This window comes from Formica exsecta, unplaced genomic scaffold, assembly GCF_003651465.1.
Source record: "Formica exsecta isolate Colony F162 unplaced genomic scaffold, ASM365146v1 scaffold17, whole genome shotgun sequence".
NCBI lineage: Eukaryota > Metazoa > Arthropoda > Insecta > Hymenoptera > Formicidae > Formica > Formica exsecta.
This window is the reverse complement of record NW_021849015.1, coordinates 43,353-66,080: the sequence shown is the minus strand read 5'-3', so window position 1 is coordinate 66,080 and position 22,728 is coordinate 43,353. Positions and strand designations below refer to the sequence as shown.

Here is a 22,728-nt window from a genome sequence, read left to right as displayed (position 1 = left end):
TCTAATAATATATCAATACCTCAAATGACAATAAGATGCGTTTATCTTGCGCATTTATATACTTAAGTGACAGTGTATATATATCAAGATATTAAGATAAAGATGAAAATCACATGACAATGCTTAAAGTAAAATATATTATGCATAATGTCTCATAACTTTTTATGTATTGAGTATATGATAAAAGTGAAATAATCCATGTAGTCAACATACAATTTTTGTTAAAATCTATTTCTACCATTTTAACTGATTCTTTTATGCAGTAATTTATTATATATAATAATATAAGTTTTTATATTTATATTATATAAGATATTTAAAATTGTTATTGTTATATAACTATTTTTTACTTTAGATAAATAAGGATTCTTTTTATATACAGATATTCTGAAAATAATGCAGATCTTCCAAATTTACAAGACTACAAAGTTTTGTTGCTTCATATGAAACAGGCTCAGGAAAGAATTCGAGAATTTGATCGATTACGAAGAGCGAGGCATCTTCTGGATGCTATTTCGCTGGTAAACGATTTACTTGCTGATGGTTCTGAAATAGAAATACTAACGCTTGCTAGAATAATAGTAAGAAGATTAAATAAATTAGGTGTGACAAATGTAACAATGGATAAAGAAGATGGTAAGCAGTACTCGATATTGTTTGAAGTTTTCTGAATGGAAAGTAATATGTATTATATTTTGCTACAGAACGTTGGCACAAGAATGGCAGGCTACCTACTTTGAGACTTATGCACAGTGGTATTTATCATTGCTGCACATTCTGTTCTAGCGGTGGAAAAAAGGAAATAACTTGTGGCTGTAGAGGTACCATGCCTGGTAAGAATTAATTTCACTGATCACAAATAGTCTCTAAATAGTAGTAATGGAATATATTAAATAAATCCTACAAAGTTTTAGAGAAATAAGTAAAAATAATATATTATTTCATTTTAAAGGTGGATATAAAGGTTGTGGTCATGGACACATTGGACATCCAGGTGTTGACCATTGGTCTTGTTGTGGATCTATATTACGTAATGGACGCTGCTTAATGATACGAAAAACTATGCATCAACTGACATTGTAAGTCTCAATAAATTAATAAAAATGTCTTTTGAATATATAAAATATTTCATTTTCTCTCTCTCTCTCTCTTAGATATATTTCAGCTTTAATTAGAAGTATATTAATTATACAAAAGTAGTACAAATATTATTTATAAATCAAAGTTATATACATTCATCTCTAGATATAGAAAATTTGATCTGAACAAAAATGACAAATATTTAATCACTAAAATTCAAAGAACCTTGTTGAAATAAATATAAAATTAAATAGTTGAGCTTTTATTTTTTTATAATTTTAAACTAGCTTTATTTTGGTAGAAATTTTGTTTATAAATCATAGTTCTCAATATATTTAATTCTGAAAATGAAGTATTTACATTTATATGAGATAAGAGCCAACAATTATACATTCTACATTTTATGATTTTTGAAATATATGTTCAAAAATGCAATTTTCTTTTTAATTAGACTTTTATTCTCTGTTAGTATTATATAAAATTTTTTTTTATACAAGAAAACCTATCTTACTACCATTTAATGCATTGCATTTTTGTGATGGTTTATAACAGCAATCAAAATTAAAATAGTAACCTTAACATTATGCAGAAATGTTTGATAAAATAACAATGATTGCAATACATAATTCCTGAGCCGATTTAATTAAACATTTCTTTTTTCAAATTTTTTTTTAGACAAAAGGTGCATGGAGGATTGTGAAAATACAATAACAGTATTGTATCTTTTGTCTTACCTTAATTTTACTCCATGTAAAAATAGGATCTCTTGCACATCTACATTTATTAATTAATTACAAATAATACAATATACTTAACTCTCTAATCTTAGATAAAATATATACTAAATTACATATTGATCGCGATATTATAACTTTGTTGCTATAATATTAACAAAGTATACCCAAGTTTGCATTAATCAAATCTTTGGAATGTATAATGGTTTTATATACCTCAAATGACAATTACCTCATTATGTTTTCTTTTTTTGCTCATTATTTCCATATTAATCACATGACAATTGTATATTATAATATATTAACATTAACAAGCATCGACTTTTGTTTAGAGACCTATGTATTGAATTGTTATGTATATATACTATACAGATTATACATATATATACCTTTGTAATAATAATTACAATTAAAGAGTAAAAAATTATAAATTTAAAAAAAAATATTGTAGGGCGCTTTTACACATGTGCCAAATACATAATCACACATTTGATTATAATAATATTTAAATTTATAAATTTCAATCTATAAAATATTAATAATAAAACTATATAAATACGTACCTGTAAGTCGTGGCTATATTTTGCAGTTCGTCGGAACCATTGTTTGAAAATACATCCTGATTATATTGAATCAACAAAGTATTTAGAAATATTCTCGCTTTTTGCAACATTGTAATTAAGTATGCATTAGCCCTTTTTCCCACCCCAAGTGCATCTTCACTGGCATGACCTCTGTGCTGTGCACTCCACATGCATTCTTTACATGTTACCTGAAAATTTTATATCATGGTCTATATATATAGTCTAGTCAAATTATATAAATCATTAATAATAAAGTATAATGAATCAAAATTAGTTGAGTCGACTTCAAACGATAAATATAATTATTTAAGAAAATATCAATATTTTCTTAAATCTTAATTATTTGAAGTTAATTGTTTCTCTTAATGTTGTATTTGCATTTTTGTTTTAAAAAGTATCGTGCATATAGAGAAAGAGAATTTTTGACCTGTTGACACGCGATACAATAAAATCTTAAAGCGTGCGTCGGATGTGTTTGACATAAAATGACCCGTCGTATTTTGGTAGCCTCCCACAGTGGTCTCATTAAATGTTTAATTGTTCTTGCTTCTGCCACATTTTGTTGTTCGTGTTGTCTGCCGCATTCCGAGCAGAAATTACGTAAACATGTGGAACACTGTATGAGTGCCTTAAAAAAAAGTAACGTGGAAAAGAATCTGTCTATAAAATATTCCTGCGCAATTCTTATGGAATATTTCTTTATGTGATCTTTCTGATATTGTTTTATTATCGCGTATATAGACGCATATAAAATCATATTTTGCAACATAATGAGATCAAGAAAACAATAACTGACCATAATAATAAACATTTGAAAACTAGATTTTATATAAAATATATATATATATATATATATATATTATATAATAATATCTAGATCTCGTATTACCAGAACTTCGCTTGTGCAAGTGTCGCAAAGTACTCTATTAACCAGTTTGCGCCGCACAGTATCCATAACTAAACGATGTTGCAAGGGATAATGCGGCGGCGGTATGGTAGAATTAATATTCGGCAAATCGGAATCGCATAACGGGCATGTTTCGTAAATATTGTGTTGCACATACTTTCGATTATTATTCCGTATTTCGTTCTTCAGTGAAACATACGAAGCTATAAAAAAATATAGAAGATGTCTTTATAACGAGTTAAATAATTTTTGAACATAGTGCAGCCAAAACTATGAGCAATTGCATCAATTGGGAATGTCAAACTGTCCTTTTTTTATAAACTAAAATTTTGCTCGCGCCAATTCAGACTTACGTTTACTCATTAACTCGTAAACACACGATAAACATATAGGATGTAAACAAGGAAGAAGTCTAGGTTCTTCCATTCTCTGTCCGCATCTAGGACATTGAAAGTCTAGATCGTGCGATTTATATGGATCTGTTATTTCTTTCGGTTCTTCATAGACTTCGCTGTCCATTTTGCGAGGGAAAACGGGCGAAGGCTGATATGTAAGAATGTTTGAATTCGTGAACCGAGGAGTATGTTTTTTTCTGGAATCTTCATTGCTGAAAACAATAAAAAGTGGCTTACATCAGAAAACAATAAAAGTATAATAAATTATAAATATAAGTTTAATCATCTAAATGAATAGAAGCTTTCGCTTACCGTTTGTTTGTCGTCGTTTTTGGTTCAACATTACCTTCAGTATTTATATCTTTTTTGCATTCCACCAAACTTGCATAAATATGATCGCAGCTTCCAAGATCGCTATCTACCGCAGCCTCGCGACCGCAACAATTTTTTGAACAACGTTTCGCCGAACAGTTCATAAGATCCATCGATTACAGTACGCTACACATTAAAATAAAATTACTATGAATACAATAAATATACACTGGCAAATCACAATAGAATAACTCACCAAACAAAATTAATGTTAACGAAAGATACGAAAGTGGATGAACGGGCCGCATGCAATCTTCTTGCTATTTGAAACTTATTCACAGCATAGAGAGTTAAAAATAACTTTAAAATATAGGCTACGAGCCAAAACGTGGAACTTGCCTTGAAATACAAGATTTTAGCTATACTAGCTGTAAAGGCATGCTATTAATATCTAAATTGTCTATTCGGTAAAATGTAAAAAAATCTATTGTTTATTTATATTGTTTATTGCAAAACATTTGCAATAATTTACATGTTGAAAGCTTTCCCCAATATAATAAATTTTTTTTCAAAGAGAGAGAATCTCTCTCTTTAAAAAAATTATTTATTAATATGAGCAAGAATATTTATAAATTACATTAAAATGCATATACGAGTAAAATGGATATATGAGAAATTATGGAAAAATGTGTTTTCTATGTAGAAATTAACAAAACATATGTACGTATGGATAATAAATTTTATTTAGTATCCATATAGTGTAAAAATAAGATCAATAATGTACATATTAAAGAGTAAGCGCAGTACATATAAACGACATATAGATATAATAGTGTTTGATACATATCGACTTTAAAATTTAAATACTTTCTAAGGCCATAATATAATACTTGGACAAGCTCTCAATAGTTTGACGATATGCTTATATCGTCGGGTCGGTAATCAATGGCGCTATTAAGATCACAATAATAAAAATACAGAATAAAATTGATTAATACTTAAAATTAGAATTAAGTAATGTGACGTAGATTGTGAAGTTATTATTCTCGCGTAACTATAAACAATATGCTTGGACTCCATCTTCCTTCTTAGAACATTCTTACCAATACCGATTTTGGAGAAGCAATTGTATCATTCTCATAAGGTACATAAGTCACAATTTACACCTTCATGACTAGTATTTTAAGTTTGGCCAAATTCATACGACTGTGCGCTATTTATCTTTGCATTATCATTGTATTTCTGAAATATGTAAAATCATATCTTAATTCAATGTCTATTATTACATAAATTGTAAAGTTATCAAGTTTATTACCTCATGTCTTTACTCGGGAACCAACTTTGATAAATCCATTTCGAGATTTACCATTTCTTATATGACTACCGCTTTTACTCTTACGATGCTCAAATAATACATCGTCAGAATCAGTGTCGGATTCTGATAACACCATCTTGTTGTAAGTTGAAACTGCGACATAAGAATTATTTTACCACTCGATAATAAATAAATTTTTTATATTCAAGTATACTTTTATGCATATATGTGGTGTAAAAGTACAATTGTTAAAATGACTGTAGCAAGAAAATACTAAACTAAAAACTTTTTATTAAAATTTTGTGTAACTGATACACTCTTCTATCAAATTTAATGTTAAGCAAGAAAACTTTATTATTCAAACAATATTTTATAGAAAAATTAAAAGGGGGAAAATCTATCTGTAAACCTGTTTTTTGCATTTAATATTTTATAGTACTAATGGATAATAGTATTATTTTAGTAACAATGCAAAATATTTATTATTATTATCCAGCTTCTAGAGATCATATAATGAAAGAATTACTAAGGTTATATAAGAATTACATACATGCGCTGCTGTCATCTTCTGGCTCTGGTTGTAGCAAAGAATAACGTGCTGGTTTCTTCTTAGGCCGAAGTGAACGTCTTCTACCGGCACATATTCTCTGGCACAAACAGACAAATCCCCAAATAAGTCCAACCCAGCATACAACTAATGATAACAATGCTATTATCACATACAGAATACTCCAATCTGAAAAAATAGTTATGATTGAGATATAATCAGTGATCATACAGGTGCATTTTGTATTAAATAATAAAATGAAGAAAAATTGACATACCACAATTAGAGTCGCCATTACCAAAATACTTTTGTATTAAGTTTTGCATCCAAAATGCTTCACACAGGCATTGTCTTGTTTCTTGATGGCATACACCGTGACCTAGATACAATATAAAAAAATATTATTTTCATAACTTATGTATAAAAATTTAGTGTTCCATTTTTAAATATATGTATTTATATTATATATATTTTGATATAAAAAAATGCTATATGTGTAATAGTCTTTATTATATACCTGAACAATTGTTTTGGCATACAGCAGTATCTATGTTAGCCACTGATAATTGTAAAAGACCAGAATCTTGGAGTAACTTTTCTTTCAGTCTTTTAACTACTTCTGGACCTGGTAATGTTGTCTTTCCTCCTTTCTTTTCTACATAAAACACTAAGACAGCCTTTCCAGTATGAGGTTCGGTCCTCAAATTTCGCACGACAATCGAAGCTTCGTCTCGTAGTAACATCTGTAGTTTCACTACTAATGAATTTTTCTGTGAAACAGTTAACATGCTAGCCCCAATGTTTAGCGTTAGTTCTACTAAATGTAACAACTGTGGATCTATAAAATATAAGAAGAGATTAATTTCTTAAAGTTACACTATTAAGAAATGATAATATATTATTTTTAGTTATACTACTAACCAGGTTTTACAATTACTGATACAGTATCTTCACTGCTTAAACCTTGATCATCTGTTACTTTTAATCGAAAAACATAACGACCAGGAACTACGTCCGTTAGCTACAGGAAAAAAGAAAGCGACATGATGTATGCACTTATGTGTATTATAATGACTAGATATATATATATATCGACTTATCATAAACGTGAAATAATACTAATTTTACAATATATGTAACAATATATTAAATTTAGTTTTACCATTAAGACTGGTGATTTGTCCGTGTCCTGAATTATAGTACCAATCGCAAGACTAGATTGATCTCTGGTCCACAGCCATTGTCCTATCCTTAGATCATCACTCGATTGTGAACCATTGATGATTAATGCAGTGATCGGTGCTGTCACAACTTGATCGCCACCGGCATTCGCTTTTGGAGGCGCGTTTTTATCTGGGAAATAACATTTTTAGTATTAGTAATATACATTTTGTAATACAATGTGTATATGATAATTACAAAAAATACATACTTTGTGTTACCTTCACATTGACTGTATCCCAATCTGCATTTCCATTGTCATCAACAACAGTCAGTTTGAATACATAATCGCCCTTTGTTAATTTTGTAATGTTTGTAACAGACTCATTGACTGTGGCAAATTCTGCGTTGTTAGGTCCACTGTAACACAAAAAAAATATATGTTAATATGATAGTTTAAAGCACACAAAATGTATAATGTAAGAATGAAATTAATTAGATATATCATACCTTATTTGTTCCCAATGGTACAAAACAATCTTTATATCATCCTTACTTTTTGTACCATTTAGAACAGCGCGTGTTATTGGCAATGCTATGCTTATATCGTCACCTGCGTCGGCTACAACAAAATGAATCAATTCATATTATTTGAAAGATTATATCAAAATCTTGGTATCCAGAAGTATATTAGAAAAGATAATCTTTTCTACAAGTATTTCTTCTTTTATAACGAAATACAAACGATTTTTAATATATATTGTATGTTTGAAATATTAAATGATAACGATACCTTTTGGTGGTTTATTTGTTGGAGGTTTTACGAAAACATGTACTTCTGCCAAGGAAGATTGCTCTGAATCATCTGTTACTTTAAGTACAAATGTATACATTCCTTCCTCTAAATTTGATAATTGTAAATAAGGTGTTCTTGTGTTTTGCATATCTACTGCTTTATTCTGATCGGATGGACTTTTCGTCCATTCCCAACTGGCTATTCCTCGATCGTCAGTACTTAAGTTACCATTAAGCGTCAGTGTATTTTGAGGTAGATAAATGATAACATCTTGTCCTGCATTTGCACTGGGAGGATAGTCGGTCACTTTCAAAACAGTTATATTGGCATTTGTCGAATTTGTAACATGATCTGAATCTTCGACTGTTAATCTGAGAAATAAATATATCAAGATTTATAAAGAATATTGATATTTTTTATATTTAAGGAACATAAAGAAGTAAAAACTTTTTGAAGTATTTAAGATTATGCGTTATATAAATATTATGTTACATAATCGTTCATGATTGAAATATAATATTGTTAATAATATAATAGAGCTATACTAACTTGAATGTGTAATTGCCAGCAATAAGATTATTAAGTTGAAGCGTGGGTGTATCTACAAGGTTAGGCTGATATCCAATGGGGCCTTGTTGCAATTCCCAATGATAAGAAATGACACGATCATCATCCTTACTATTTGAACCATCTAAGACCGCGCCTGTATTCGGTAATTTCACAATTTGCGAAGCAGGAGTAATTATAGCAATTGGTGCTTGGTTGATACGTTTTGCTGAAATAAAAATTCGAGAGTAATAATTGATATTATGTATTCTTATAATAAAAGGAAAAGAGAAGACAGAGAAAGCACTCACGAGGTAAAACACTGACATTGGCATAAGCTTCTCCATAAGCATTTGGACTGCTTACAGCTACTTTAAATGTATATAAGCCTTCTGATAAATTACTTAATTTAACGGTAACACGATTCTGATCTGTCATTGTTCCAGTGTGTCCTTCTGGTTGACTGCAGGAACTGTATACGCAGACAATGTAACTTCATTTTCTGGTAATCTCACTTCCTTAGAAACTGCTGAGACTAACAATTGTTTCATAGTTGGTTTAATTGATGTATTAGTGTCTTTTATAGTTTGAGATTTTGCTTCTGGTGTTACACCAAGTTCAGCAGTATTCATTTCATGCATCATTATACAAGTACCTATAACAGTAAAGAGATTAAAAATATAATTTTAATCTTAAATTCAAAAATTTTTAATTTTAGATTCATAAAATTTTTTCTAAATATGACATGGATACAATGGATAAAACATTAAAGAACATGTTAGATATAATTAAAACATTTAATATATGTAATATATACAGGATAGGCTATTTTAATGATTCCACTTAAGTATCTTTTTTTTTTCATATCTTTTATAAAAATAAAAAATATAAAAATATCTATTCCATAAAATCGCATGAATAATTAAATAAAATACAAAACATACCAGCGATATTCCGTTTGAAGCCTAAAGGACATTGACAAGTTCCAACATCAGTTTCCCCGTGTTTTACACAAATTTCGTTATCTAGACATCCTGATTGATCTATACAACTGATTTTGTTTGCTTCATTAAATAACATTTGATCCTGTTCTGTGCCATCTGTACTCAATGTCCTAAATATGAGTCATTAATGATGTATTAAAGAAAAGAATCATTAATATTTAATTTAATTACTATTAATTTAATTGCATTAATTTAATTACCATTTGAAAAAAAGAAATTAATAGTTGTTCTCTAGTTTTTAAATGTTAAATATATATGCTTTATTTGCTTACTATTGAAACTTACCCAACAGTGTCATCGTTAACTTGATCTAAGAAGTCACTCCATATTTTGTTATTCTCCACAGGTCTGACCAGTACCATGCTCGGTGGATTATCGTTTGCTAATTCTGGTCTATACAATGGCACACACACCATGGAATTATCGCATTCTACATGATAACATGTATTATTGTGCATGAATGCTACATTACACAGAGGTTTCTTGCAACAGGCCATAACACAGTCCTGTAAATTGGACAATTGAATTTGCTGCGTGTAAGTTCCACCAGTCAAATTGCCACGAGGTAAATAACTCGTGAATACTCGTGGATATAAATCCGAGCATAGCAGTTGCATATCCCATCTGGCATAATTGCCAATGCAACTTTCCAATAATAATAAGTATAATCCCAAGTGATATATTCCAGTCATATTAGCTGTATGAGAGAAGTTGAAGTGTTAGATGTACCTTTCCCTTTTTCTTATGTTATATTAAAACTTTACTTTGCTTGTGTTTCCAAAATAATATATTATATCGATCATGTGTATTTCGAATAAGAAATAATAACGAAAAAATACATAAAAGATATATAATCTCAATTTGTAACAACATAATAAAAACTAATACATTTCAACGTATATATTAAACGTATATATTAATGACAGAAAATAAATAATATAAAAGAATATAAAGAATAATCTAATATAAATTATAAGATATAAATATAAATCTTTATCAAATTATTTACAGATATTTTTAATCAAAATTGACAAAGGCTTAATACGTACAGAGAAACAGATGAGAGATATCGTGTTAGAAAAAGATCAACTGTCAATAATAAAACTTTTAATGAAGCAGAATTCGTACCTGGTTCTTATAGCACACTCGTAAAAATAAAATGAAACTCTTGTCGAGGCCAAGCGGAGAGATTATTAGATTACTCTACAATGACACATGTATCATTTTTAACGCTTCCTCGCGATCGTGAATCCTTCGCGATCCGTTGACGATTATTAGCCCGGCGAGTCTTACGTTAAAGCAGTCTGCAGACTTGCGCAGCTTATCATATATTAACAGCATGTTATTATCAAACGGCGTGGACTAAACCATACGGGTAATTATCATATTTCCTGCCGCGCGCCGGAATAACGCGATCGTGCGTATAAACCGACGATAACAGATACGAACGAGCGGGAACGTACGAGTTCGTTTGACAAGCAACGTCACGGATAAGGATAATCAGAGTAATCGGAGCTATCGCTATCGCGCGCGCGTGTCATTTCTGCATTTTACTGCCATCTAAAATAGAGAGAACCAGTAACGTCGTCGCGATACTTTTCACAATTATCAAGTGAAATTGAATTATCGATCGTAGCGGTTACCGACTTGTCAAACTCTCGCATACGGTTTCCATCAGCTGACGCAAGATGACACTATCGACGCCGTTCGCGCTGACGGCGCGAGAGACGATACTATGCGCAGTACAGTTTAGCGTCTACGTGGGGTATGGCGTGGATATACGGGTGAGAGAGGTATATTTCGTTTTTTACATGTTGTCGACGACAAAGAGTGGATTGGAGTTGACACCGATCGCGACGATAACGGGTGAACCGGGGTTCAGGCGGTGTCTCGTTGGATCGACACGGTGCGTGCGCGCGTTAAATCTCGTGCTGTCTCCTCTCTCTCCCCCTTCCACCTCTCGTCTTGTTTCTCTCCTTTTCTCCCTCCCTCCCTCCCTCCCTCCCACCATCTCGCTTCTCTCCCGACATGGCTAAGACATACCGTTACTCACGCGTCTCTCCTACTATCCATTGATGCCTACGCCGTCGCGTAACTCGTGCGTGATACTACTCTACGTGCATCTCGCGTCGCGCGCGTGCAAGGACGCGTGCCTTCATCTCCGTGCAGTCAGAGGGACGAGGCACGACCGCGCATCCCAAAGGATCATCACGCTAGAAGGTTAGGGTAAGTTAAGTTGATGTACGATGTAACTTGGGCCTGGACCAGCTCCGCTTTCCTTTCCCGTTTGCGGTGATATGATCCGCGGCAATCTAGAAAAACGCGCCCAATCGCGTGCCTTTGTTTCTGTATTCTCAGCAAATCTCGTGTTTGTACGCTCCGAAAGTGTCTTGTTATCATAATTTAAAGCCGGCTTCTGGAATGCGCAAACCGGGTGCCTAATAGTTTACCTTTACCAAATATTTAACGAACGTCGATTATAGTTATTGATGCTTTATAAAACATTTTCATATTGTCGATAAACCTCGACTATGATGCATATATCAAATCGATAAATAATTAAATAAATAATTGAATAAAAAAAAAAGATAACGTTAGGCAATTTTTTTTATCAATTAAATACATTGTGTTTGAGTTACTTTTCTCAATTTGCATGTATTTAATAAGTGAGAAAGAATATGTTTCTACGCGTGCTCGTTTTTATTTTGACAATGTTTGTCTGTCAAATCTGAATACATCTCACACACACACGTATACAATATTGACGTTAGAATTTGAAGAAAAACATATTTTATTTTTTTATTATCATATATAATGTAAAAAAAATAATTAATATCTACCAAATTCTTTTTATCTTTTATTCTCTCTATATATGACACACATTTAAAATATTCTAATTTAATTTGACCTTATTTCTAAAGTGGATTCCACAGTTTGAGGACATATTAATTCAGACTTTATTATACTCTGATATATGATAGAAATTAAAGATATGCTAAAATAGTTTTATGGTGAAAAAATTATTTCTAGAAATTCACTAAAGAATTTGCCTTCCAGAAATCTCTCTCTCTCTCTCTCTCTCTCTCTCTCACCTAATTATCGGATGCGTTTCACGCACATACACATGAATCTTCGGTGTTCGATCTGCCGTTCGCCTTTCCATTCTCGCCGCCCAGATCGTTACATTCGCTCCATACCGTGCGTTTCGCGATGCATCGTGGCGTATGCAGCTCGCGTGCGCGATTCAACGGAAATGCATACGCTCACTCGTGAATAAATCTAGTCTGAAATATTATGAAATAATTAAAACAGAAAAGGAATAAAATAATTAAAACACAAAATGTCACTGAAACTGCAGCCTCAATTTTAACGATAGATTTTCGGATGAATTTTATACCTACATACTTCCTAATATATGATGAATTCTTTTTATTTAAAAAATGCCTTGATAATTTAAATCTACAATTAAAAAGTGAAATCCGCTTTTAAGATGAGATAATAAGATTTAAAAATAATGAAATCATATATAAAATTTGAATTTTTAAATGAAATAATAAAACTTCGCTATTTAATTGCATTCTACAAACTTTTGCTTTTTTCTCGAGAGTATTTCGTAATAATACAGAGTATTCAGGACGCATGTGAATAGAATGTCTTCTTGAAAATGAATAATTTTCGTTTTTTTTTTCTTTATAGTTCTTTTATAATTCTTTTATAGTTCTTTATATTGTTATTTTTAGTTTTATATTATACTTTTTGCTATATTATATTATATGCTATATTATATTATACAATAGTTCTTTTTTTATAGTTCTCAAAATTTTGAAAATTTGAGATATGTTGCGAGTTAAATAACTGTTTAAATCAAGATTTTGTCAGAACTAAAATTCATCGAAAGTTACAGAATAAAATTGAAAAATAGAATTTCCTTAATTTATTTGATTTAAATTTCTTTTTATAATCAATCGTCTTCTAAAAATAATTATCATTCAACGCTTTTATTCAGGAGCAATTGTTTAACATTTTTATCGGATTATATTAAAAGAAATCTACTCTTATATTTACGCATAAAATGTGCTTGAATCTTTCGAACATGTTAAATGTATCGGAAGGATCGGTACGCACTTGATTGGAAGCGTCATACGTCTCGTATGTACGCTTCTGAATTCAAGGTGAAACTGATCCTGAAACGATCCTAAACGAAAGCAGCGTTTAAGTTGTGTGAGGTCAGCTCGACCGCGAGGACAGCTTGTAATGGAAGCCAGACGGTGCGATCGAGCGGGTATTAAATCATTTTAATCTCTATGTAAATAAGGGCAACCGTGGTCCCTGCAGCGAGCTGTCAATTTTCCCATGTTCTCCTATTACGGCAATTAATCCGTAACTACGTGACTATTTATCACTGTAGAACGTTATTGTTTTTTTGAAGCTTTTCCTGTAATTCTTTTACACCCCGAACTTTTTCTTTAAACATATAAAAAAATTTTTTTGCTTTATTTTTTTTTTTTGCTTTTGATTTAATTTGATTTAAACGCGCAAAAAAAGAAATGATCAAAAAACCTCATTTTTTAAAACTTTTTTAAATTAAATTTTAATTTATTTTTGAGACTTATTAAAATATATGAAGACATATCATTAAAATAATCTAATATCCATATTTATTGAAAATATGCTTCCAAAATATCGTTTACATTTATGAATTTTTCTACATTTCTTTTGGATGATAATATATTTTTTAAATGATATTCCAGATAATATTGACTAAATAACGTTTGTTAAAATATCTTAAAAATGCATGTATTTATTTACAAAATTTATATCAGTCAATCTCTTTATCAATCACTCTTGCGTAATTAATTTTCTTGGAGTAGCTTCGAAATTTTATCACGGGACAGTTACATCGACAATATTATTGATCAATGCGATGGCCAAATTATCGCAGAATGTAAGTGAATTATTATACTTGGCGCGGTAACATTATCGATTCGTCGCGAATAGAATTTAATTGGCCATTCTTTCCAGATAAATTTATCGATCCATTGATTTACATTATATCATACTATATCGATATGTACACAATAATAGATAAAATATCTCACTGACAATTTATTAACTATCATGATGCTGACTCTTCGTTGATTGCACATATGTTTCTTTGTGCGCGCGATTACAGTTTAATGAAGTATTACTTTATTATATCGAGGCTGTTATAACGTAATACCGTCGTGCTTACGTTTTCTGCTTACGCGTTACGTTATACGGTTTTACATAATCACTATTAAGCGCTTATCGGTAGGGATTAAATTGTTTTCGCGACATGGGCAAATACGGATTTAAGTATTAATTTTCTATGAATTTCCATCACATATGCAATTATTAAAAATCACCAATCGATATCAATAGCTTTTTGTTGATACGTTATCATCAAAGATTGCATTTATAGACGATGCTATAAATAGAGATGCATTTGAAACGGGCGTATGTGTGCGTATGGTTTTGTAAGATGATAAAACAATTTATGTTTAAATATCGAAGAACAAAATTGTACTTTGTGCTTGGTTACTAAAAAAATGTAAAGTTACAGAAGTTATCGGGAATGTGTTTATATTGCTTAATCACTTGACTAAAGTCATATGAATACGTCGAAAAACTATACGTGATATTTATTTATCAGTTTATTTGATAGTTTCCATATCAGATAAAAATAAGAGACGTATTAATAAATGCTAATTTATTGTTAATTTGTTGTTCTAATCTCGAATCTCTTATTCCTACGAATTAGTATGAAATTAATATTAAAAATATAGATACTAATCTAACATTACGTTAGCATCTCCAATTTCCTAGTTTTTCTTGTAATATCAACGCGCTTTCGATTATTTAAACTTTTCTCGAGATTAAGATAAAAAATAAAATTGATAGGAATTTAATTTTTTTAAATTTGGGATTAAAACAACAAATTAGCAATTTAATTATATCATTCGAATATATGACATGATTAAATTAATACTTAATTATGTCATACATTCGAATTTCTCATAGTGAAGATGCCAGGTTAACCAAAGTTTAAAATTTGAATAATAGAATTCATTATATACATACACATATACATATATACAATGTAATCTACATATATATTTGAAAAATATAAATTGTTATCGCTATTTCCTATATCGTGCGCGCATGTATAATACGAGATGCAATATTATAATAAAAATGGCTTATAATATTTGCTATTGAATTTTATTGAAGAATCGTTTACATTGAAACTTTTGATAATTTTCAATAATTTATTTGCAACATTAATTATTAATTACATTCTGTAATTTATTGCATTATTATTTTCATCTGCCTACAATATATATATATATAAAATTCGTAATAATTATAATCTGTAACAATTTCCAAATGTAAAAATATTTTAATATAAATAATTTTATGTATCTGACAAAGAGAAAAAAAGGCGTAATTTTCACGATGTGCTTAAGCGTGCATGACGCGAAAATACGCGCATGTTCGCGCGAATGCACATAAGTGAGAAACGTGTGTTGTGAGCCTAGAAGAAGCCGTCTTAAAACCAAAATATCCTATTAAGCGAATTGTATCAAGCTATAGCGGAAGACTCGCAAGTTTATATCTTCTGTGATCTGTATATATTTGTAAACTTGTAAATACATTTACCATATTAGCAAGCAGACTAATCCATGATTGTTTAGATACGTATAACGTCAACGAACCGTGTTTCCCGAAAAACACATTTTATAATTATAATTTATGATTTTGTATGATATAATTAATTATATACTTAATTATATCGCGATATAATTTATTATATATCCTCTGATCATTTATACTATCTTTTTCCTTCTTTCTTCTTATTTTTTTATTTTGATTCTAACTTATATTAAATTATATATCTTTATTTAGAATAATTTTCGGGAAAATGTGTATTTAAATTAACGTATAACGTATTCAAATTAAAGTATATTTTGTTTTACATATGAATATAATTTATATCTAAATAATTTATATTATTTAAATTATTTTATTTCTTATATTATTTTAGTTAGCTGGTTTATGTATTTATTAATTTGCATATTTACATATGTATACTTTTTCTCTTTCTCTTTTAAAAAATATTTTTTTGAGAAATATATAGTAAAACAAATACGAATAAATCTAATTTTCTAACAAAGTTGAAATTATAACAAAAATTGACTGCCAATGATAAAAATTATTGTCTGAACGATATCGTTTGTCAAGTTTATTTTACGCTAGTTTACTTTGCCATCATCTGTATTTTTCATTATTTATTATTTGTATTGTATTATGCAAATCCTGTAGATTTCCTCATTTTGCTGCGTATTTTTGCGCAAGCAAAATATATCACCAAAAACTATACATATTGTATTATCATATTAAATAATAGCATTGGATATATAATCATATTAAATTATAGTATTGGATCGCATTACTTTAATATGTTCTATCTTATCGTCATGAATTAATATCATTGGCAAAAATGATAACACACACACACCCACATACCCATACACACCCACACATACATTTGTACATGGCATATACTGGCATATAGTAACGTGTCGTACGGTACTTATCACGCGTATCGTTTATCGTAGCAGCGCTGACGGTCATTGAAACAATTCGGCTCGTGACATGGATACTGTGTACTTGTAAAAATCGATCCGAGTAATATCAGCTTCATGTGATAGATATTACCTGTATTTACGAAGAAAATTATGTCATCTTTACTTACAATGTATGCCATGTAAAAATCTCTTATCTATTATAACTTGTGATAATTATGATTTTACCTTATTATTTGCACCCACACAAGTGATGTTTATTGATCAATATTAATGTTATTGCGGGAGGTTTCTCAATTTTTGCATAGAGCTTTGTCTCTCTGTCCGCGATATTTATTAATTATTATAAGCTTAGGCAGATAAAAAATTTTAGAAGATAAAATGTGTGCTCTTTTATGGGGAAATATTAAATATTAAATAAACGCTGTTTATACGTTTGTACATTTAATGATATTTTCGACAAGTTTTGTCGTATTTTGCATAAGAAAATGCAGCAGTTATAAACATCAAACAAAACTTAAAATTATACAGTCGTTGCATATGAAACAAGTAATTTTATTTCAATAATTAAAATTTTCGTTTGTTGACATTTTGACGTTTATTGTTTCGCAATTTTGACATTTTGTGCACGGTTAACAAGCGCGGATTGTTCGTCAGCGAACATCACGGTCGTCACCGCCGATCCAGACGCATGAAAGTAAAGGTCGCTTTAATTGAGAGCGATGACATAAATCGCGTTATTGATGCTTATGAGCCTACCCCCGTATCCCATTATCTCTTATACGGATAATCATTTTATGTTCGTCGATTCTGTTATCTTTCCATATATCTAAAGCCCCACGGATATGTACATACAATACGTACATACAATACGTACATACAATATGTATGTATACATACATTGTGATGCTGCACGAAACGGATTATTCTATTTTTGTTGGGACAATTGCCGAACTATCGTTGAATAATGCATGTGAACGTACACGCGTATTCAAGCAATACCGATACATTTAATGGCTGATTGAAACCTAATGAAGAGCTATGAAGGAAAATTGCCCGACAATGTATTTTATAAAGCCCAGAGAGAAAAATAAATTCTCTCCGCAATCGTTCTACCGGTAAATTTATTTACAGCTCTATATGCGCACCATTTATTTTATTTAACAATTTATCTTTGTCTTTATATAATTTTTATCAAATGCAATAGTTAAAATTGCAAACATTGAAAAATTTTTAAATATCTCTTTTAATTATTAAATTTTTGGAAAAATTGAAGAGACTTAAAATTTTTTTGTTCCAAAATTGCTTCCAATTTTAACGGGCTCTTTGAATTAATATTTGATATGCATTATTTGGATATTTTTTTTTTGTTTAATATATATATTTCCAATCTCTAGTTTATATATTATTGACTTAATGCTTATATAATTTCTTGCTTTTTAAAATACAATTAAGTTATTGCCATAACGTTATCGCATTGTATTACAAATATTTATCTTTCTTTCTGCTATATCTTTTACACACAGCAGCAGTATATGCATTCTAGAAGAGTATCATTTATAATACATACCGGCTTATCTGTGGAAGCTGTATATGCTGTCGTGCGACTAGTTAAATTGATAACGGAGCAAGTGGCACAGTTCTGCGTTACACCGTTGGGAAATTTAAACACGGGTTATTCAGTGTAAATCTAATCTAATTACGACATATCCGAGGCGAATCGCACGCGGAACGTTCGCGTAGTATCGCTAGCAATTAGATATTTCCATGCGAACTCGTTACGGGAGTCTCGGGATTTTGCCGCAGAATCCCCGCAATCACAGGCTGCGGAGTGAAAATTATTATATTTTCAGTTTGGTTTCATTTCTCGTAAAGTGATGAGAGGATACTGGTTACGCGCAATCGTAAGCGCTGTGACGTAATATTGATTTTAGGTCGGATATTATACTACGTACGATGACGAAGTGGTTATTTTGCGGCAAAAATATACGTCGGCGAAATAACGCGCGGGTAAATCGTAATTTGCACTTTTCTATAATTATCCGCGTCACGGTGTATGATTTTATGTCGTCTCGATGCCGTTTTGCCGTTGATTTTAAAAGATACACGCGCGTTATTTTATTCTTTCCTCCTGCATTGTACTTGATTCTCTTTCGCACACTTTGTTTTTTTTTTTTTAGTGTAATTAATTTTACGATTTTTATCTTTTGGCCAATTAATTATTAAAAGATATATAATATAAAAGATAAATTTTAATACTTCAAAATATATATTTTGTTATTAAATTAAAATAATAAATCAATACTAATCTAATTTTTTCAGTTTGTATCTATTTACGAAATATTTATGAATTATTTATTAAATAACAAAAGGAAACAAGTTGATGTCGTGTTTTATTTATAGCTCTATATGAAAAATTTGAATTATTGAGTCATTTAAGGAGGAAATATGCTAAGCTTTGTTTTATTTTGGTAATATGAGCTGTTTCTATTCGGGCAAATGTGTATTTGTAACACTTGCATGTATGTACCAATCATTTTTCCTGCACGCGTGCGCCTAATGAATCACACCGATCATGTGATAGCGTGCACGTAACTACGCTCTTAGATTTATCCTCATTGACATAGTGCAATCATTGTTGAATTATAGTTTGCGACGCTTCGTCGATATCGTGGTATTTTACCCGTATTTATCGTCGGATATGCATGTATGATGCATTGTGTTATTCCCTTATCGCAATCTCATCGCGCACATCAGTCAATTTCCTACAATCGAGAAATGACATCATATAAACATGTTATGATGTATATAAGATGTCCTACTTTTCTCTCGCATTAATTTTTAACGACAGATTTTCCAATCAATTGGGATGCATTATGATTTTCTCTTGGCAAAAATGTAGGTTAGACACTGATTAATTTTGCAGTGTACAAGAGATTGGAAATAAGTGGATTCCCGGGATTCTCATTCTTTATATAATATTAACATGCATATTTTGTAGAATGCAACGGGAAATTATTTTAAAATTACATCGATAATGATTTGAACGATTAACACCGATTGGAGCCATTTGCGATCGTTCTTCTTTAAACCATATATTTTTAATGGCAATATACATAAATAATATTGCTGACACAGAAAACAAATTTAATGAATAATGGCGAACGCTAATGGATCACTCGTCCACTCAATTAAGGCTTTTACTGCATAATTTTCACGTTGTTGTATCGTGCTCCTTAAATAAAGTAGCTCTTAGCAAAAGCATCACATTTTATCGCAGCTAGCCAGTTCGCTAAAACACGCATTTCATTCGATAAAGTGGCTTTTCAAGCAAACAAATTTTTTTCTCTGGATATCAAGGTTATCATCGATAACCTTGTTCTCTCTTGGGAATCTGTCTGCGACTAATTGCTGTCGCAATAAAGTAAGCCCAATGAAATAATCTCACGATTCGACTGTTTAAATATATACAAAGCGAGAGAAATGTAACGAGATTATTATTATTATTTACACAAGATTATTATTATATCGGCGTCCTTTAACGGCAATTGCGATAATTATTGTTGTAATTGTAATTGGGAGACAGAAATATATTAATATAATATATTATGTATTATATAATGTATTATATTAATGTAAATGAATCGAATCGGCATAATTTCGTTCGTCATAGGCACATTTTTATCGCTGATGCTTAGTGCATAATATTTGTGCTGTCAACATAATAATAAATTATCATTGCGATTGTTGTGCCGCAGCACGCTTGAAAATGCATATTGAATGTACATAATGCGCAGCCCTTTATTTACACTTTATTCACTTATCATACAAAGGAAGGTTATATGTGAAATCGTACGGTTTTGAAACAGTCTCCCAGAGAAATGCACAGATAAACTAGGCGATATGTCATACACCATTTTGCGAAATATCATTTACGTTATCGCGATGCGTATTGTTTATTCATACGGAAATACTAAGCTAACGGTGCCGCGTTTGTGTATACGTTCTCTCTTGTTCTCTTAAACTAATGACCGACGGGAAAAATATGCCGTTAAGAATTCTTCTCCTATATAAAATGTAATTACCTGTGAAATTAGGTCTTTCCCTTCGCTGCCTGCCTACATAATTTATATACGTACCGTTTTCATATATATATATATATACTGTGACTTATAGCTTGCGCGCTTGTCTATATTCTTTTCCGGCGTATTCTACATTTAAAATTGAATATATGCATTTTTCTACGATACACATCCTCCACATTTAAAATATTATCGACATATTTAATCATAGAGATCATCGAAAAATAGAAAAGCCGAGATATTATATTTTACGAAAATTTTTTCTTATTATATTTTATCGATTTACGTTTCGCTTATTGTTAGACAAGAAATGAACAATACATACTTTTTGAAAAATTATCTCACTTCAACGCTTTTCTTTTATCTTGTCTTTAATTTACGAACGTTCCGAAAAAGAACGAATTCAGGCACTTATCGTTTGCAATTTGTCATTTTACTTTTAGTTAAGAATTATTAAAAAATCCTTCAATCGACGAGAAAAAAATAATATTTTAATTTTTAGAATGTTCTTAATATAAAATTCCCTCTATATATATATATGTTCCGTTCATAACTAGATTCCAAAAATAAATCTCGCTACTTATTTTCCTTTTTTTATCCCTTGGATTGAGATTATTCTGTATTTTTATATATTTTAAATCAAGAGCATAGAGATAAATAATTTCTCTCAGCATTTTCCAAAAAAGCGCTGAAAATTTCTCTTGCATCTTATTCTTGAATTAATTATTTTTAATATTTTATTTTGAATGAAAAATCGAGCTAGAAAATAAGCTCAACGATTTTATCTCTCATCTTGTCTTCCCTTCTTTTGATTAAGATTCTAATCTTAGCTATCTGTGCTGTTCGGAATGGCAACTTTTACAGATGTTCTAACATCGATATTAACTTCAGCTGCCGGCAGCCGTCATTCACGGCCAATCAGAGTCGCACATGTGTCGATCATGGTATTTCATCTTGAAATCCATGACTCGGCGGCGGAAGTTTTCACGACTCGTGATCCGTAGTTCGAAGTAGTTTCCGATCCTTATTCGGTTCTTAAACGTAGCCGTCAGCTTCTAATTTTAGGGCGGCCTCGTAGGAAGGCAAACCCTGATCGTCCCTCGGGACATCTTCTCGCTTGTTGATCCTGTTGGCCTCCGATTCGCTGGGTAGGCTGTTCATCGGGGGCGAGATAATGCTACCGGGATCGTCAGACTCGTCTTTCTTGTCCGTTGGCGAGGGCAGTGCCCGAGGGTCGAAGATGAGGCTCTCGTAAGCCGGCGGCGGGCCCGAGGTCACGAGACACGGCGGAAGAGACGCGGGCACTCCCTCTTCCTGAGTTCCCGTCGATCTCTCGAGACACTGCTGAAGAGAGACGTTAGAAGTATGAGTGAAACGTGAGAAAATAAAAATATAAAGAGCAAGAAATATAAACATAAAAATTTAATTTAAAATTATTAATTTAATAATTAATTTAATAATTTAATCTAAAATTTAATCTAAAACTATTAATAGACTATCCGCGTAGTAATAATAATAAACATTCGTATATATATATATGCTTTGTTTCTTAATTATATTTTTTAATGATTGACCAATTTCTAACCTTTTTATATTTTTCAAAAAATATGTTTAATATAAAAAATATATTTAATAATAAATAATTTCTAATATTTTTA

General features: G+C 30.7%; 5 protein-coding genes across 9 annotated transcripts in view; 2 read left to right on the top strand and 3 right to left on the bottom strand.

The window, feature by feature from the left end:
• The first annotated feature begins 190 nt into the window (after positions 1–190).
• On the top strand, positions 191–1,816 carry LOC115233273. The gene is made up of 5 exons (XM_029803584.1): positions 191–262; positions 383–636; positions 705–833; positions 953–1,079; positions 1,756–1,816. Exons 1-5 carry the CDS (start codon positions 258–260, stop codon positions 1,778–1,780), a joined length of 540 nt encoding a protein of 179 aa, XP_029659444.1. The 5' UTR covers positions 191–257; the 3' UTR covers positions 1,781–1,816.
• A 17-nt stretch (positions 1,817–1,833) lies between these two features.
• LOC115233268 (E3 ubiquitin-protein ligase TRIM33-like) lies at positions 1,834–4,493 on the bottom strand. The gene is made up of 7 exons (XM_029803577.1): positions 4,269–4,493; positions 4,013–4,198; positions 3,659–3,912; positions 3,288–3,508; positions 2,826–3,026; positions 2,378–2,586; positions 1,834–2,150 (listed from the first exon to the last, which is right to left on the bottom strand). Exons 2-7 carry the CDS (start codon positions 4,183–4,185, stop codon positions 2,084–2,086), a joined length of 1,125 nt encoding a protein of 374 aa, XP_029659437.1. The 5' UTR covers positions 4,186–4,198; positions 4,269–4,493; the 3' UTR covers positions 1,834–2,083.
• Positions 4,494–4,736: 243 nt separating this feature from the next.
• LOC115233275 (dyslexia-associated protein KIAA0319-like protein) lies at positions 4,737–10,867 on the bottom strand. Its single transcript, XM_029803587.1, is given in 16 exon segments — positions 4,737–5,254; positions 5,328–5,480; positions 5,878–6,063; positions 6,152–6,253; positions 6,392–6,712; positions 6,796–6,895; positions 7,037–7,227; positions 7,307–7,455; positions 7,546–7,657; positions 7,829–8,202; positions 8,381–8,606; positions 8,689–8,844; positions 8,847–9,032; positions 9,322–9,491; positions 9,667–10,078; positions 10,510–10,867. Coding segments are annotated over 14 exon segments (2,832 nt in total). The 5' UTR covers positions 10,074–10,078; positions 10,510–10,867; the 3' UTR covers positions 4,737–5,254; position 5,328.
• Positions 10,868–10,988: 121 nt separating this feature from the next.
• Positions 10,989–22,728, top strand: part of LOC115233276 (probable beta-hexosaminidase fdl) — a 42,647-nt gene continuing 30,907 nt past the window's right edge. For 2 of the 3 annotated variants that reach the window (XM_029803590.1, XM_029803588.1), the window contains exon 1: positions 10,989–11,607. The gene's annotated coding sequence lies outside the window, so the exon portion shown is untranslated. The remainder of the gene's footprint in view (positions 11,608–22,728) is intronic. The other variant, XM_029803589.1, reaches the window with a different exon arrangement.
• LOC115233277 overlaps positions 21,681–22,728 on the bottom strand; it is a 22,031-nt gene continuing 20,983 nt past the window's right edge. For 2 of the 3 annotated variants that reach the window (XM_029803591.1, XM_029803593.1), the window contains exon 6: positions 21,681–22,414. In XM_029803591.1, the coding sequence (XP_029659451.1) occupies positions 22,106–22,414 (309 nt within the window). In that variant the 3' untranslated portion in view covers positions 21,681–22,105. The remainder of the gene's footprint in view (positions 22,415–22,728) is intronic. The other variant, XM_029803592.1, reaches the window with a different exon arrangement.